The sequence below is a fragment of the Ctenocephalides felis genome, unplaced genomic scaffold, assembly GCF_003426905.1.
Source record: "Ctenocephalides felis isolate EL2017-DRISC unplaced genomic scaffold, ASM342690v1 CF-g0.4_SCAFFOLD_01170, whole genome shotgun sequence".
NCBI classification, from domain to species: Eukaryota; Metazoa; Arthropoda; class Insecta; order Siphonaptera; family Pulicidae; genus Ctenocephalides; species Ctenocephalides felis.
In genome coordinates this window covers 82492193-82510257 of record NW_020537324.1, presented here as the reverse complement: position 1 = coordinate 82510257, position 18065 = coordinate 82492193, and the positions used below count along the sequence as shown (strand labels likewise).

Sequence of the window (18065 nt, the reverse complement as noted above, 5' to 3'; positions counted from 1 at the left end):
ACTATTATAATAAATATAATAATACATTTTATTTTCGATTATATTTAGTAATAATATTTTAATTTTTTAATTATTTTTTAATAATTTAAATTTCTTTTACAGGTTGGCCAAACTTCTTAACTGTCAAACGGACCCGGAAACGTGACAGTCATAATGGCGGACATGACGGAAACGTGACAGTTTATTTTTAAAAACTTTTAATTTAGTTTAAATAAATAATTTTAATATCATAATCTTTTATAATAATTAGGCAAAAATACTTAATAGAACTGCCTTTTGATTTAATAAATAGTTTTAATGAATATTTAATAGTGCTTAATATATAATCAAATTAAATCAGTATTAATTGTTGAAAACTACTTATTCGTTTGTTTATATTTATTAGTGTTGAATTTATGTGCTTATAAATATTAAGACTGAAGAGCGGGCTGAACAATAGTAAATTTAAATTTGAAAGAATACTTAATATAAATAAAGTTATTAAATATAAATCAAGTCAAGATGGCATCGTTTGGAGCATGGGATTATGCTGTTTTTATTCTGATGTTACTGATTTCTGCAAGTATTGGAGTCTATTATAGATTTACTGGAGGAAGGCAGAAAACCACACAGGTAAAAAAATTTTAGCAGAAGAAAGACTTCATACTATAAGAATGATAGAGGCAAAAAATCATTGTCACAAAAAGCAGATTTAAGGAAATCTAGTAATTTATAAAAATATCAAGAGGTAAATCAAATAATTCGGAGAGCATAGTTTTGAATTGCTTTGGATTTTTAGAATTTTAAAAATATCGATTCAACTCGACCAGTATAGCAATAAGTACAATCACTACACTTTATTTATAGGTGGAAGTTTTTGATTTTAAAACGAAACTAGGTGTAAGTGGAATTCTGTCTTGAGGCAATTATGGCGCCTTAAGGCAAATTGCTGGAACTTTCTGTACCGTAACGAAATGTTCGAGGAATACTGAATGTTTTCAAATAGATTATTATAAATATTGTAACATTGTCTAATATTTGTGAGAATTATATAAACTGAATTGCAGAGTTGAAATTATTTGTAAAGTATATTAGAACTATAGTCAGAATTAAAAATAAAATCTGAAATATTTTCGATATACAAAAAACTAAAAAAAAAAAAAAATTGGAACAAAGTTTTTTTTTCCAAAATCAATTATTTTGTTAAGACAAGCAGAAAGTTCTTTGAATCATTCGGACGCTTAGTTTTTGTACATTTAGATCCGTAGTTTCGAAATGGTTGGGCCTGCCTTTGCCAAAAACTAATAAGCACTTCTCCCAATCATTACTAATTGAATGTTTTTTAGATCATTCAAATCGGATACTCCGTTCTCTCAAAAATTCGATTTCTATTTTCTGCACTCTTTGCTCCGTATCTCCGAAACGGCTGGACCTGCCTTTGCCGAAAACGAATCAGCTCTTTTCCTCATCAATAGGAATCGAATGTTTTTTGAACCATTCAAATCGGTTGATCCGTGCGCCCTAAAACGTGACTGGAAATTTGTATCCATACATACATACACACACACACACACATCCATTTTTTCTGAGGTATGCCAAAACGTTCAGAAACCTTCAAAACGTCGAGAAATGTTAAAATTTTCAATTCCGATTTTCGGCCCATTACAATAACTTACCCTACGGGAAGTTAAAAAAAACAGGAATTTCTCACATTGCTTTTTTCCTAACTGCCTTTAAAAAACAACTTTTTCCTTACTTTTCTGGAATAAACTTTATGCCAGCTTACAAGTCAAATTTATTATCTAGATTTTGAGGGCACAAGAATCGGCCTGTTCATGAGCGTGAATATTTATTTTTTTAACAATTGCACGTGTATGTTATTAAAATGTTATCGATCCAAATTTCAATGTCGCCGTTTCAAGCACCGACAACAAATTTATATTAATTATATCATTTTATATATGTATTTCTAGAGATTATTTCGAGACACCGTTCGTCTCTAATCATGAATGGTCACAGGTCAAGAGTATTGTCATTATAATAAAATGGTGACAACGTTCTATTTTTTTTTTTTTTTCATTTTAATATATGCATGTTGATCTTTGATTTCGAGATCGCTGATTTATTTTTAGGAAAAAAAATTGATTTAAACTGCGGAATAAAAAATGGGATTCGAGCATAAAATTAAACGCAAAATTGTAATTGCAGACGCTGAAAGTAAATATAGAATGTAAATGAACCACAGACGATATATATGTATATATATACACGTATATAATATATATATATATATATATAATATTTTTGCAGCCCAATCGTCGAATTAAAAAAGATTAAATAACAAAATTATTTATTCCATTAAACGTTTTGACACCTGATGTGTGTCATCTTTCAGTAATCTAAAAAACATATAAAAATATAAAGTTGATAATAAATATAAATATATAAAAAGGAGGAAATTATACATACCAAACCAGGAAAAACATCAGAAAAAATTAATTATGATTGAACACTAAATTTGTGTAAATTAATAATCTACTATTATATTAACAAACGAGAAATTGAAGAAGCACATATTGCCCTCCTATATTTTATGTTATTAATAGCGGTGCATTATGGACACTGATCAAGGTTACAAAGCAAGTGTAGTGAAGGAGTGGGAGCGGGTTGTGAGAAACGAAAGGGGAAAGAGAAACAGAGAAAAAATATAACGAACGAAAGATTCTAAAACTGTATAGAATTACTTTTTATGAAATTAATGATGACTTTGTAACTGTCATGTAAGAGATGAGAAGAATTACGTTTATTTACACAAGTATTAAGAGATATAAGTAAAGACTCAACTATCTTTCTAAGGTCACTTTTTTTCTCAATATAAAGGATGGAAAGATAATTAATTAATATATATATATATATATATATATATATATATATATATATATATATATATATATATATTAGATGACCCGACAGAAACGTCTACAATTCAAAAGTTCAAACATTTTTAATATCTTATCCTATACTTTTTAATATTCTATTTTCTCATGTCCTTTCAGACAGTTCTCATGTATCAAAATATTTTATATGACAAACAATTATAAACGTTTTTTTGTATTTTTTTCATTTATTTCTACAATCTAACTATATTTCTATAATTCAAAAAATCCTGAAAAAAACCCTTAACAAACTTCAGAAAGATTTATCAAAATCCGAATAATCGTTTAGAAGGATTATCCTTTCATACTCACGTCTACAATTCAAAAGTTCCAATTTTTTTTTAATATCCTATCCTATACTTTTTAATATTCTATTTTCTCATGTCCTTTCAGACAGTTCTAATGTATCAAAATATTTTTTATGTCAAACAATGATAATTTTTTTTGTATTTTTTCCATTTATTTCTACAATCTAACTATATTTCTATAATTCAAAAAATCCTAAAAAAATCCCTTAACAAACTTTAGAAAGATTTATCAAAATCCGAATAATCGTTTAGGAGGATTATCTTTTCATACATCATTAATTTAATTATATATAAGTTATTCAACGTTTTGGAGATACGGGATGATGGGACATCACAAATTATTTACTTATACATTTTTTTAATTATTTCAAAATCGAAAGATCTTACGAATTTAGATAAAATGTGTTATATATTTTTTTTAAGTGTTGTTTTTTAAAATTATAAATGTTTCAAAAATGCCCCTTTTCGGCTTGACGTTGAGTTCTGGGTCACTATATATGTAGTAAATATAAAAACTGTAAAAGATTTCCACTAACTGGTATAGATATAAAAGATATAGAAAGAAAACATATAAAAAAGGACTCTACTGACGAGGAAACTTTAGTTTTGATCTAAAAGATTAAAAAGGATTTTACTGACGAGCAAATAAAAAATCGAATAGTTAAAATATGATCATAAATTTTATCTTAAAGTTAAAAATGGATTCTACTGACAAGTTTTAATTGATAAGAAAATACAACTAGCTGTAAGTGGAATTCTGTCTTGAGGCAATTATGGCATCGTGCCTTAAGGCAAATTGCTGGAACTTCCCGTTGAATACTGAATGTTCTCAAATAGATTATTATAAATATTGTATCATTGTCTAATATAAAATAATAAAATAAAATCTGAAATATTTTCGATATACAAAAAACTAAACTAAAAAAAAAAAAAAAAAAATGGAACCAATTTTTTTTTCCAAAATAAATTATTTTGTTAAGACAAGCAGAAAGTTCTTTGAATCATTTAAATCGGACGCTTAGTTCTCTCAAAAACTGCCATTTTTTACATATTTAGCTCCGTATCTTCGAAATGGCTGGGCCTGCCTTTGCCAAAAACTAATAAACACTTCTCCCAATCATTACTAATTGAATGTTTTTTAGATCATTCAAATCGGATACTCCGTTCTCTCAAAAATTTGATTTCTATTTTCTGCACTCTTTGCTCCGTATCTCCGAAACGGCTGGACCTGCCTTTGCCAAAAACTAATCAGCTCTTTTCCTTATCAATAGGAATCGAATGTTTTTTGAACCATTTGAATCGGTTGATCCGTGCGCCCTAAAACGTGACTGGAAATTTGTATCCACAAATACATACATACACACACACACACACACACACACATCCATTTTTTCTGAGGTATGCCAAAATGTTCAGAAACCTTCGAAACGTCGAGAAATGTAAAAATTTTCAATTCCGATTTTCGGCCCATTACAATAACTTACCCTACGGGAAGTTAAAAAGGACTCTACTGATGATCAAATTTGAAACTAGCAAATATAAAAAGCACTCTACTGCCAGGCAAGCTAAAAGTTGACAAAAAAAATTCAAAGAACTGCTGATAAGCAAACTTTAATTTCAACTTAGAAAAAGAAAAAGTTGTTTGAAAAAAATGTTTCCTAATTTTTATTTCTAATATTTATCCTTCTCTATTTTTCTCAGGAGTACCTCCTGGCCGACAGGAATATGAACATATGGCCAGTGGCCTTTTCGCTGATGGCCTCCTTCATGTCGGCAATAACATTATTGGGAGTCTCAACGGAAAATTACACCTTCGGGACTTTATTTGTGATCATCAATCTTAGTTATGGATTGGCGACACCAATTGCAGCCTATTTGTACCTGCCTGTTTTCTTTAGGCTGCAGGCCACCAGCGCCTACGAGGTAATAAAGGAAAAGAATATATATATATATATATATATATATATATATAAGGAAAAATTGATTTATTACACAACAGTAATGAATTTATTTCGATTACAAAAATGAAGTGTTTTTTAGTTGAACTTCTCTAAGTAAATGAAAGTGAATCCGCAAATTATCCGTTTCATTGAAGTGCTCTTTGGTAAACCACATTTTTTGTTTTTTGGTCTGACGTTAACACAAACAAAGCGGATGGTTTTCCAACTCGTGAACAGTCAACGTATAACTGCCCATGTGAAAAACAATGATTTTCTAAATAATCTATTTGAAATTTATCCCACAAACACTAAGCGATTGGCCTTGCGACTTGTTAATTGTCATTGCGAACGCAAGGCGAACTGGAAATTGCAATCGTTTGAAGTTAAACGGAAGACCATTCGGAATCATTGGTATGTCACCAAATCGCTAGCAATTTTTGTTTGAATAGTGAAATTCAGTGCGTGTACATCATTATTCTTTGCGGCAAGAATTGCTCGTTGACTTAATTGCAAGCATAATTCTGATAATTTTTACTAATGTCATTACTCGAATTTTTAATTACGGTGCGCGAAGTTCCAGCAGCTTGCATTAAGGCACGATGCCATGCACAACTAATTTTCTTAGCTATAAACCTTGCAGAGCCCGAGACCTTTCCAACGAATGCAAAATTGTCGAAATCGGTTCGTGTGTTCTGGAGTTAAATCGTCAGAAAGGAAAACCTGACTTTTTTTTATATATATGTAGATAAATTTATTTACCATATTGTTAAATATTTACTTAAATGCATAAAAAATATCGGTTACAAATATCTAGATATGATTCTATTATTATCATCTTCCGCCAAACCAAGCACTGTGGCAATTAGTATTGCCACATCACTCCCCTTTCATTTCTCACACAAAACCTATTTGGAATCACATTGTTGTTTGTTGGTTTTGTTTCAAGGGATTTAGTAGTTGGATTATTAGCTTTCCCTTTATTTATTCATAAATTATTTATTAAACAATTATTTCAGTATCTCCATCGAAGATATGGTGGTGCAACACGTCTAGCTGCAAGTATAGCCTACACTCTTCAGATGGTTCTCTATATGGGAATTGTTTTGTATGCTCCTGCTTTAGCACTTGAAGCAGTAACTGGTAAGTTTAAAATTTATAATCGATGAAAAATAAAGCAAACTAATGGTGTATGGCATCGTGCCTTAAGGCAAATTGCTGAAACTTCCCGTACGGTAACGAAATATTCGAGAAATTTTAAACGTTTTCAAATATATTATTACAAATACTGTAATTGTTTCATTATATTTGCTATATTGTTATATCTGAGCAAATCATAAATAAATCAATTTATCTCCAGAACATTAACAATTGTCATTTCATTTCGAATTCAATTTCAAAAAAAAATAGTTGCCTAATTTACACAAAATTGAAAAAGTGCTCCCGTATAGTCACAGTCTAATTTGCAAATAATTCTGAGCGACATTTTCACTCATACTGTGCTTTGCTTGGAGAGTTTTCACATTTTTCAATTACACAGAGGCTGGTCCAGCTGTTTCGGAGATTTGAAGCAAAGAGTGCAGAGTAGAAATCGAGTTTTTGCGATCGCGCAGCATCCGATTTGAATAGTTCAAAGAACATTCAATTCGTAATGTTGGGGAGAAGTGATGATTAGTTTTTGGCAAAGGCGAGTGAAGCCGTTATGGAGATAAAGAGTTAAATGTGCAAAAAATGATAGTTTTTGAGGCAATGGAGCATCCGATTTAAATGAATTAAACAACTTTCTGCTTATGTTGAAGAAATGATTGTTTTTGGGAAAAGAATATATATATATATATATATATATATATATCAATTTTGTTTTTTACTCTCAAACATTTTTTTTTTTTAAATAGTACGGGAAGTTTCAGCAATTTAAATCCACCAATTGAAATCTGTTTAGGATTGCGCTTAAAATTTTTTGCTCCATTCTACTAATTGATCAGTATAATTTAGCATTAATGGATCAAAATTTGCTTTTTAATTTGTTTGAAATATTACAACTGAGTACTGTTTAATAAGAAAGATGCATTTTATTAAAATTTGTAACAATATCTGTGAATCTTATAATATAAAAACAAATATATTTATATAAATTTATTCATAGTACTAAATTTTCGTACAGCAGTAATTAAATTTACAATGCAAATAAAATATAAGTAATTCATAGATATTTCTGCTTTCTGCTTGTTAATATTTCATTGATCTTCATCAAGTTTTCTATTATGAACATTCACTTTGTGACTCTTCAAGCTGTTCGAATGTGCAAATTCCTTATTGCATGTATCACATTTGAAAGGGCGTTCCCCTGTATGAATACGCATGTGCCTATTCAAGACACTCGATTGTGAAAATGTTTTACTGCATATTTTACACTTGTAAGGGCGTTCCCCTGTATGAAAAAGCATATGTGATTTCAAATTAGCTTTTCGTCTGAATGTCTTATGACAGATTTTGCAATTGAACGGGCGTTCTCCTGTATGAATAAGCATATGTTTTGTCAAAGTGTTTTTTTCTTTCAACGTCTTATGACAGATTTTGCATTTGAACGGGCGTTCTCCTGTATGAATAAGCATATGTCTTTTCAAAATGCTATTTTCTTTCAACGTCTTATGACAGATTTTGCATTCGATAGGGCGTTCTGTGCTATGAGTAATCATGTGTTGTTGCAATTTTGATGAATATTTAAATGTCTTATCGCATACATTGCATTTCCTGTTGCCATTTTTGCCATTTCTAGGTATGTGGTCAACCATGTGCTCTTTCGAATAATTAGATTCTGAAAATGATCTATTACTATTGTCATATTCACAATCGGGTGTCTCAATTACCTCCTGTTTGATTTCTTCTTCAATAGTTATTTCGGAATTCATAAATCTTTCCCGACAAGTTTCATCATCTTCTAAACATGATTCAGACTTAACAATACCTTCAAAATCACATTCATTTTCAAGTTTTATGTCTTCTATTGAAAGTTCTAGTGGCTCAATTTTAATTTTCTGATCATCCATAATTGTTTCTTCAGACATTTTCACTGCGTATGGTATCCTTTTCAAATATCTCAATATTATAATGAATCTAAATATATTTGCACTTGTCGTAGAAAATCTTCCAGCTGTTTATTCCAAATTATATTAACACTTTACATTACACGGTTATGGTCGTTCCGAAATCCGAATTCAAGTTGACATTTCGAGCATAGAGCATCTTTTGATAAAGACGCGTTCAGAAGGATTAGTTAGGGGACATATTGTAGTCGCAAATTTGGCGCTAGTGAGCCGATGAAAAAGTATTGTCAAATGTTTTATGTTGGTAACTAAGAAACGTCAGTGTTATTAACTTCCCGTAGGGTAAGTTAGTAATAGTTAGGATAGTAATCGCAAAAAAATCGAAAATCAAAATTTTTATATATCTGTACGTTTCATAGGTTTCTGAACATTTTGGCATACCTTAGAAAAAATGGATGTATGTGTGTGTGTGTGCGTGTGTGCGGATACAAATTTTCTGCGACGATTTCGGGAACACGGATGAAGCGATTTGAATAATTCAAAAAGCATTCGATTCGTATTGATAAGGAGACGTGCTGATTAGTTTTTGACAAAGGCAGATCCAGCCGTTTTGGAGATACGGAGCAAAGAGTGCAAAAAATAGAAATCGAGTTTTTGAGAGAACGGAGTATCCGATTTAAATGATCTAAAAAACATTCAATTAGTAATGATTGGGAGAAGTGTTTATCAGTTTTTGGCAAAGGCGGGCCCAGCCATTTCGAAGATACGGAGCTAAATATGTAAAAAATGGCAGTTTTTGAGAGAACTAAGCGTCCGATTTAAATGATTCAAAGAACTTTCTGTTTGCCTTAACAAAATAATTGATTTTGAAAAAAAAAATTTGTTTCAACTTTTTTTTTTCAAAAAAATTTTTTTTGTATATCGGAAATAATTCATATTTTATTTTTAATTTTGACTATAGTTCTAATATACTTTAAACAAATAATTTCAACTTTGCAATTCAGTTTATATAATTCTTATAAATATTAGACAATGTTACAATATTAAAAATAATCTATTTGAAAACATTCAGTATTTCTCGAACATTTCGTTACGGTACGGGAAGTTCCAGCAATTTGCCTTAAGGCACGATGCCATACACCCCACTAGTTAATTTTATTATTGTTATTATTTGCTTTTATTTTATATTAAATCATCATACTACGAATATCATTTCAATGTAAATTTTATTTATTTAAATTTATGTTTTATTTATTATTATTACTAGATTTTAATTATTTAACAGTTGTAATAATTATTGAAATTAAAAAAAAATATTGGCGAAAGTTCGCAATATATCTACAAGAGAATGAACTAACACATTTGCAATTCAGAAAGTCCAAACCAGTTTAAGACAATGTTTTCGGAACATATCATTAATTTAAACCATACTTTTCATACCAAAAATCCTATTATTTTACATAAGGAAAAAAATGTTGACCTCAGAAAATTTGCTGAATCTGTATTTATGTTTTTATACCCCCTTTGCGTTAATAAACAAAATTTTGCTCTGTTAGTACATGACTTTTATCATATTATTTATGTATTTTTTAACTAGGTCTTTCCAAGGCTGGCGCCATCCTAACAGTAGGCCTGGTGTGCACTTTCTACTCAACAGTTGGTGGAATGAAAGCAGTCCTAATCACGGATGTATTCCAATCCATCTTGATGTTTGGGGCAATCTTCAGTGTTATTGGAGTCGCCTGGGCGAGATTTGGACTCGAAGGCATTTGGCAGAGAGCCACTGATGGGGGACGAATAGAATTCCTCAAGTAATAATAATAAATAATAAGAAAATATTTATAGCAAATCTAATTTTTAACTGTTTGTGTTTTTTAGTTTTGATCCGGATCCCACGACCAGACACACCTGGTGGTCGTTGATTATTGGAGGTGGATTTACATATTTGTCGCTTTATGGTGTTAACCAAACCCAAGTTCAACGTTTGTTGACAGTGAAGGACTTGAAATCATCGCAAAGGGCCTTGTGGCTCAACTGGCCTATACTGTCTTTGTTATCCCTCAGTACATCACTGAGCGGTTTGGCTATTTATGCTAATTACAAAGACTGTGATCCGCTTAAAGAAGGCAGGATTAGCAGCAGTGACCAGGTTGGTGTTGTGTATACTAGGGTTTATACAAAAACCGACATTTAAGAAAACCGGTTTTCGAATTTTAATTTTACTAAAAAACCGGTTTTAACCGGTTTTCGAATTTTATATGGAAAATAAATTTTTGCTCTAATATTTTGTAATTTATCCGCAAAAGTGTAATTTAGAGCAGTATTTGACTGAATTTATTTATTGCTTAATTTTATGGATAGTAAACAAAATTATTTTAATTTTAATTAGTAGAACTAAAAAATGATAGTTATCTTGATTAAATAACTTTGAACATAATTATTCGTTATTCATGCATCATTTTCACATATAAGAATAAAAATATTTTTATGATAGTAAAAGAAAAATGTTTGAATAAATAAAAATAATACATTTTTAAATAAAAAAATCATTAAATTAAAATAAAATAAAAAATATTAGATACATGTTGATACATATGTATCAACATGTATCTAATATTTTTTATTTTATTTTGTTAATATCAATTATAGTTTTAAAAACAATTAAGCTAAACTTGGGTATTGTCTGTTCCGAGCAATTTTAATTAATCAATTTTAAACATTCTAATTGTTTTTTTGTTTAATAAAATATGATTTAAAAAAAACTGAGAACGTCTATCGAATTGCTACTTAGATGTGTCCTTTATACACTCACAAAATTTTCTGAAATAGAAAATACTCTCATACTTGCGACCAAATTATGCTTAATTGTTTTTAAAGCCTGATATAATAATTCTAAGTTTTTTTATCTTCATTTTGTGGCTTCTAGGGTTTAAAACTCTTTTTTTAAGTTTGATGTTACTTCTTCAAGAATAAGTCACACTGGTTTAATTATTACTTGAATATATACACTTAATTTAATATATACACTGGTATAAAAATCTAAATTAATATATACAAAACTTTTTAGGGAACCATTGCAAGATATGAAATGCTATTGAACCGATATGATTTCAAAAATCAAAACGCTTTCATCTATCTTTTATATTTGGCATATTTGTCATTTTCTACATATACAGTAAAAACCGACATTTTTCTCCAAAAAAACGGTTTTCTAATTTCATAATTTTCGCCAAAAAACCGGTTTTTGAAAACCGACAAATCCTAGTGTATACCAACAACAGTATTAGGGTTTGTCGGTATTCAAAAACCGGTTTTTGGCGAAAATTATGGAATTCGAAAACTGGTTTTTTATTGAAAAAAATCAGTTTTCACTGTATAAATGGAAAATGACAAATATGCCAAATATAAAAGATAAATGAAAGATTTTTGATTCTTGAAATCATGTCGGTTCAACATTTGATATCTCATCACTCTGCAATGGTTTCCAGGAAGGGTTTGTATATATTAATTTAGATTTTTATACCAGTGTATATACTAATTTAAATCAGGGTTACTTTTTCTTGAAGAAGTAACTTCCTCTATTCAAACTTAAAAAAAGAGTTTTAAACCCTAGAAGCCACAAATTAAAGAACAAGAAACTTATAATTATTATATCAGGCTTTAAAAACAATTAAGCATAATTTGGTCGCAAATATGAGACTATTTTCTATTTCAGAAAAATTTGTGAGTGAACAAAGGACACGTCTAAGTAGCAATTCGATAGACGTTCTCAGTTTTTCTTAAATCATATTTTATTAAACAAAAAAACAATTAGAATGTTTAAAATTAATTAATGAAAATTGCTCAGAATAGACAAAACCCGAGTTTAGCTTAATTGTTTAAAATTGATATTAAAAGTAGGTATCAACATGTATCTAATTATTTTTTTAATTTAATGAATGTTTTTTATTTAAAAATGTATTAGTTTTATTTATTCGAAAACTTTCCTTTCATTATTATAAAAATATTTTTATTCTTATATGTGAAAATGATGCATGAATAACGAATAATTATTTTCAAAGTTATTTAATCACGATAAACTATTATTATTTAGTTCTACTAATTAAAATTAAAATAATTTTGTTTACTATCCATATAATTGAACAATAAATAAATTCAGTCAAATACTGCTGTAAATCACACTAAATTTGCGGATAAATTACAGAATATTCGAGCAAAAATTTTACTTTCTATATAAAATTCGAAAACCGGCTAAAACCGGTTTTTTAGTAAAATTAAAATTCGAAAACCGGTTTTCTGAAATGTCGGTTTTTGTATAAACAAACCCTAAACAGTATTATAAATACTGTGTTTAATCTAATCTAATTCATCATATTTCTTTCTCCAGTTGATGCCAATATTCGTAGTAGACAACTTTTCCCACCTGCCAGGATTATCAGGTCTCTTCGTAGCTGGTATTTTCTCAGCATCTTTGTCAACAGTATCAGCAGCAGTCAACAGTTTAGCAGCTGTTACGATGGAGGATTATATAAAGCCTTTGTACAAAGTTATTATGAAGAAGCCTTTTCCTGATGTCGGAGGAGCTTTGTATAGTAAACTTTTGGCTTTGTTTTATGGTATACTTTGTGTTGCCGTTGCTTTTGCTGCTGAAAGCCTTGGAGGAGTCCTACAGGTAATAAAGGAAATATTATTAAAATTACAAAATTGTTTTAAATACTTGATTTTGTATATTTAGGCATCATTGACAATCTTTGGTGTAGTCGGAGGACCGTTGTTTGCAATGTTTACGCTCGGAATGTTTACCACAAGAGCTAATCAAAAGGTACTTATTATAAAATTCAATTTTAAACTCCTCAATTATCCTAATATAATTTTTATCTCAGGGCGTTTTAACTGGATTAGTGTGCGGCTTAGCATTTTCTTTATGGATCGGTTTTGGAGGTCCCAAACCGCCTCCAAAAACTCTGCCAGTTTCAACACAAGGATGCCCTTATAATAATGGAACTCATACTTATCAATCTAGTGTATTCCGGGCAGCTCAACCAATTGATGATAGGTAAATATATAAAAATAGAGAAAATACATTCAATTGGCTTTGATTATCATTTACCAATTTATCTTTCTTATCACTACCTTAATAATTTATCCTACCTACCTACTTACCAATTTATCTTTCACTTCCAAAATATTCATTTACTAATCTTTTTGTTACCAATTCATCTTTGTTTTCCAGAACCACATTTACCAATTTTTTACCAATTCATTTTTTCTTTCCAAATATATTTCTACCAATTAATTACCAATTATTTTTTTCTTTCTAAATATATCTACCAATTTTTTACTAATTTCTTTCTTTCCAAATATATATCTACGAAATTTTTACCAATTAATTTTTTCTTTCCAAATAGATATCTACCAATTTTTTACCAATCATTTTTTTTTCAAATATATATCTTTATTATTTATTTTTTCAAATATCAATTAATTTTTTTTTTCAAATATATATCTACCAATTTTTTTTTTTTTCAAATATATATCTATCAATTTTTTACCAATTAATTTTTTTTTCGAATATATGTCTACCAATTTTTTGACAATTAAATTTTTTCTTTCCAAATATATATCTACCAATTTTGTACCAATCAAATTTTTCTTTCCAAATATATATCTACCAATTTTTAACAAATTAATTGTTTTTTTCCAAATATATATAGACCATTTTTTTACCGAATATATCCACCAATTTTTTACCAATTATATTTCTTTTCAAATATATATCTACGTATTTTTCATCGATTAAATTTTTTTTTACCAAAATATATATATATATATATATATATATATATATATACCAATTAATTTTTGCTTTCCAAATATATATCTACCAATTTTTAACCAATTAATTTTTGCTTACCAAATATATATCTACCAATTTTTTATCAATTATTTTTTTCTTTCAAATATATGCCAATCTACCAAATATCTACCAATTTTTTACCAATTAATTTTTCCTTACAAATATATACCAATCTACCAAATATCTACCAATTTTTTACTAATTAATTTTTTCTGTCCAAATATATACCAATCTACCAAATATCTACCAATTTTTTACCAATTAATTTTTTCCTTACAAATATATACCAATCTACCAAATATCTACCAATTTTTTCCCAATAAATTTTTTCTTTCCAAATCTACCAATTTTTTACCAATTAATTTTTTTTCCAAATATATACCTACCAATTTTTTAGCAATTAATTTTTGCTTACCAAATATATATCTACCTATTTTTCACCAATAAATTCTTTCTTACCAAATATATATCTACCAATATTTTACCAATTAATTGTTTCTTTCCAAATATGTATATATCTACCAATTTTTTATCAATTAATTTTTCTTTCCAAATATATATCTACCACTTTTTTATCATTAATTTTGTCTTTCCAAATATATATCCACCATTTTTTTACCAATTAATTTTTCTTTATATATATATATATATATATATATATATATATATATATATATATATATATTATATATATATATGAGTATATATATATCTATTAATTTTCCACCAATTTATTTCTTTTTCCAGTGACTACTTCTACCTCTACCGTCTCTCCTACTTGTGGTACAGCGTCCTAGGATTTCTGGTGACTTTCATCATAGGAGCCTTAGCGAGTGTCATCTACGAGTGTGCAGGATTGGAACCACGTCCAGATTACATGCACCTGGATCCTAATTTGTTCAGCCCTCCATTTGCTCGTAGAGTCAGACGTAAACAGGCAGCTATGCTCACGAATGGGGTTGCTCAGGTCAGTAAGAGTAGAGATGAGTCGTAGAAACATTAGGTATGTTGGTTTTAGGAATATACATATATACATACATATAATATATATATATATATATATATATATATATATATATATATATACTAGCAAACCCGTCGAACTCCGTTTCGCCACCAGATGGTTTCATGAAAAAGATGAAGAAATTTTTTGTTTGTTTTGTATTTGAAAAGGAAAAATTTGATTTTATTACACAACAGTAATGAATTTATTTCGATTACAAAAATTAAGTGTTTTTTAGTTGAACTTCTCCAAATAAATGAAAGTGAATCCGCAAATTACCCGTTTCATTGAAGTGCTCTTTGGTAAACCACATTTTTTGCTTTTTGGTCTGACGTTAACACAAACAAAGCGAATGGTTTTCCAACTCGTGAACAGGCAACGTATAACTGCCATGTGAAAAACAATAATTTTCTAAATAATCTATTTGAAATTTATCCCGCAAACACTAAGCGATTGGCCTTGCGACTTGTTTTGTTAATTGTTATTGCGAACTGGAAATTGCAATCATTTGAAGTCAAAGGGAAGACCAGTCGGAATCATTGGTATGTCACCAAATCGCCAGCAATTTTTGATTGAATGGTGAAATGCAGTGCGTGTACATCATTATTGTTTGCGGCAAGAATTGCTCGTTGACTTAACCAAGCATAATTCTGATAATTCTCACTAATGTAATTACTCGAATTTTTAATTACGGTGCGTGAAGTTCCAGCAATATGCATTAGGGCACGATGCCATGCTCCACTAATTTTCTTAGCTACAAATCTTGCGGAGCCCGAGACATTTCCAACGAATGCAAAATTGTCGAAATCGGTTCGTGCGTTCTGGAGTTATTTCGAAGATATATATATACTAGCTGACCCAGTAAACGTTGTTTTACTGTGTAAAGAATTTCTAGAGAATTTTTCAGGTAGCAAAAAAATCACTAAATTATTATAAGCAAAATAGGAGGGTGTTAATTCAGAACTGTATTTAAAGATTTAAAAATAGAGAGGCTGATTTTTTTAGTTAGAGTGAACGCGATTATAAAATTTCATAAGAATCAGTCAAGCCGTTTCGGGGTATAACATAATCACACGAGAATTATATATATATATATATATACATATACTAGCTGACCCGGCGAACTTTGTTCCGCCTTAATGGCAATAAATAAAGCCCTTTTTTTAATTCGAAAAAATAAAATACCAACAAACTATAATACATTAACAACAATTAATATATAACTATTTCCACTTTTATTGCAAATTTTGAGCTTATGTTAAGAGACCATATTACAAAATTATTTTTTTTTATTAATTTGTCAATGATTATACTTACTTCTGATTATAAACACGTCAAATACTCTATTTAAATTTTGAATTTGGATGCAAAACGGGATAAAGAGTATCCTATGTCTTTCTCTTGGCTCTAAACTACCTTCCTGATAATTTTCAGCTAAATCGGTTCAGCCGTTCGTGAGTTATAAGTGTTGTAACTAACACGATCCTCTTTTAATATATATATATATATATATATATATATATATATATATATATCTGTTTTTATAAATCAATATGTAATTTTTATTATATTTATCGATTTTAGTTGAGCGATGTGGAACCAGTCAAAAACAACAAATTAATCTATGATACCCACATGTGACAATCAATAAGTGTTGATAGCAAAATGGACAAAGTTGCTATTACGGAAGTATAAAGTAAGTTTTGTAACCAATTAATTTCATTAAAAATGATGAGAGACTTTGAAATGATGAAAAATTCGTTTTATCATAGTACATAATTATTATGTATATATACTCTAACTTAAAATCTACCTCTCCATAGTAAAATCCATCAAGACTTAAATGTCTTAAAAAACTGTAATTATTTCATATCTGTTTTATGGTTTATTAAAGACATGCCACGATAATTTCTCTAAAATGACACAAATATTCAGTGTATAAAATTATGTGTAAATATTTTATTGTGTTTTCGAGAAGTATTACAAGTGGTTTAGTAAGAATGTGTACAATGAATTGTCTGTTACTTAATAATTTTGTGTCGAAGGATGTGTTGTGAGTTAGTGTATATTTAATAAGGAAAAATAATATTAGAATGGATAGATATAAGTTATTTTAGGTATATTATGGATATGGATCAAAGTATATTTTGAACAGTAACATTACTTTATAGTTTAAGAAGTTATTTTAAATTTTAATAATTAATGTGATAACATTCTTGGGAAAGCTTATCTCTGTGGTTTTACTATGGTGTAAATACGTGGTCTGTTCAAAAAGTACCCGGAATTTTCGTATATAAATATAAAATATTTATTTATTCGTCTACATTAATGTGGTCCCCTTCAAAGTAGTCCCCCCCAGATATAATACACTTATGCCAGCGTTTTTTCCAATTTTCGAAGCACCCTTGATATTCACTTTTTGATATGTCCTTGAGCACTCTCAGCGATTTTCTTCAATCGAGGAAAACCGCCGTCCTTTCATGGGTCTCTTCAACTTTGGGAATAGGAAAAAGTCACACGGAGCCATATCTGGTGAATTTTTGCACTTTGCAACACTTTATTTCATTTTTTACGCAAAATTTAATACAAATTCTTTGACTTTTCAATTCTTCCATTGTAAAAATCGCCGAGCTCAGAAAAACACGTCGAACCTTAGCGACTACCACAGACAAAGTAAACAGTGAATATAGCTGAAAATTTCATCATACTTTAGGGGCATGTATACCAACACAATAAAAAAAAAAATTTGACAATCAGACACTCCAGACCCGCGAAATTTAATTATTAGTAATTCCGGGTACTTTTTGAACAGACCACGTACATTGTGTTTTTAGTGGAATTATTAAACGAAAAATCGGATTTTTTTTACATATTTATACAGGGTGTCCCAGAACTCAACGGCGATAATATTGACTGTAACTGTCTTGCAAGATTTTACGAAAAATATTTATTTCACGTTGTTTGGAACATATGAGCTTTTAAATACAACCTAGAGATT

General features: G+C 29.1%; 2 protein-coding genes across 3 annotated transcripts; one reads left to right on the top strand and one right to left on the bottom strand.

Annotated features, from left to right (window-relative positions):
• Positions 1-395: 395 nt before the first annotated feature.
• LOC113368459 (putative sodium-dependent multivitamin transporter) lies at positions 396-16882 on the top strand. Of its 2 annotated transcripts, none has more exons than XM_026610005.1 (10): positions 396-612; positions 4925-5146; positions 6180-6303; positions 9805-10018; positions 10086-10356; positions 12595-12879; positions 12943-13029; positions 13091-13263; positions 14812-15031; positions 16652-16882. In XM_026610005.1, the coding sequence occupies exons 1-10, from the start codon at positions 502-504 to the stop codon at positions 16706-16708; spliced, it is 1764 nt and encodes a 587-aa protein (XP_026465790.1). In that variant the 5' UTR covers positions 396-501; the 3' UTR covers positions 16709-16882. The 2 variants fall into 2 exon arrangements, with proteins under 2 accessions (XP_026465790.1, XP_026465791.1); XM_026610006.1 differs by having other exon boundaries at positions 502-612; positions 14812-15067; positions 16652-16716.
• Positions 7382-8356, bottom strand: LOC113368462 (zinc finger protein 525-like). Its single transcript, XM_026610008.1, has one exon. It carries the CDS (start codon positions 8226-8228, stop codon positions 7398-7400), a length of 831 nt encoding a protein of 276 aa, XP_026465793.1. The 5' UTR covers positions 8229-8356; the 3' UTR covers positions 7382-7397.
• Positions 16883-18065: the final 1183 nt, after the last annotated feature.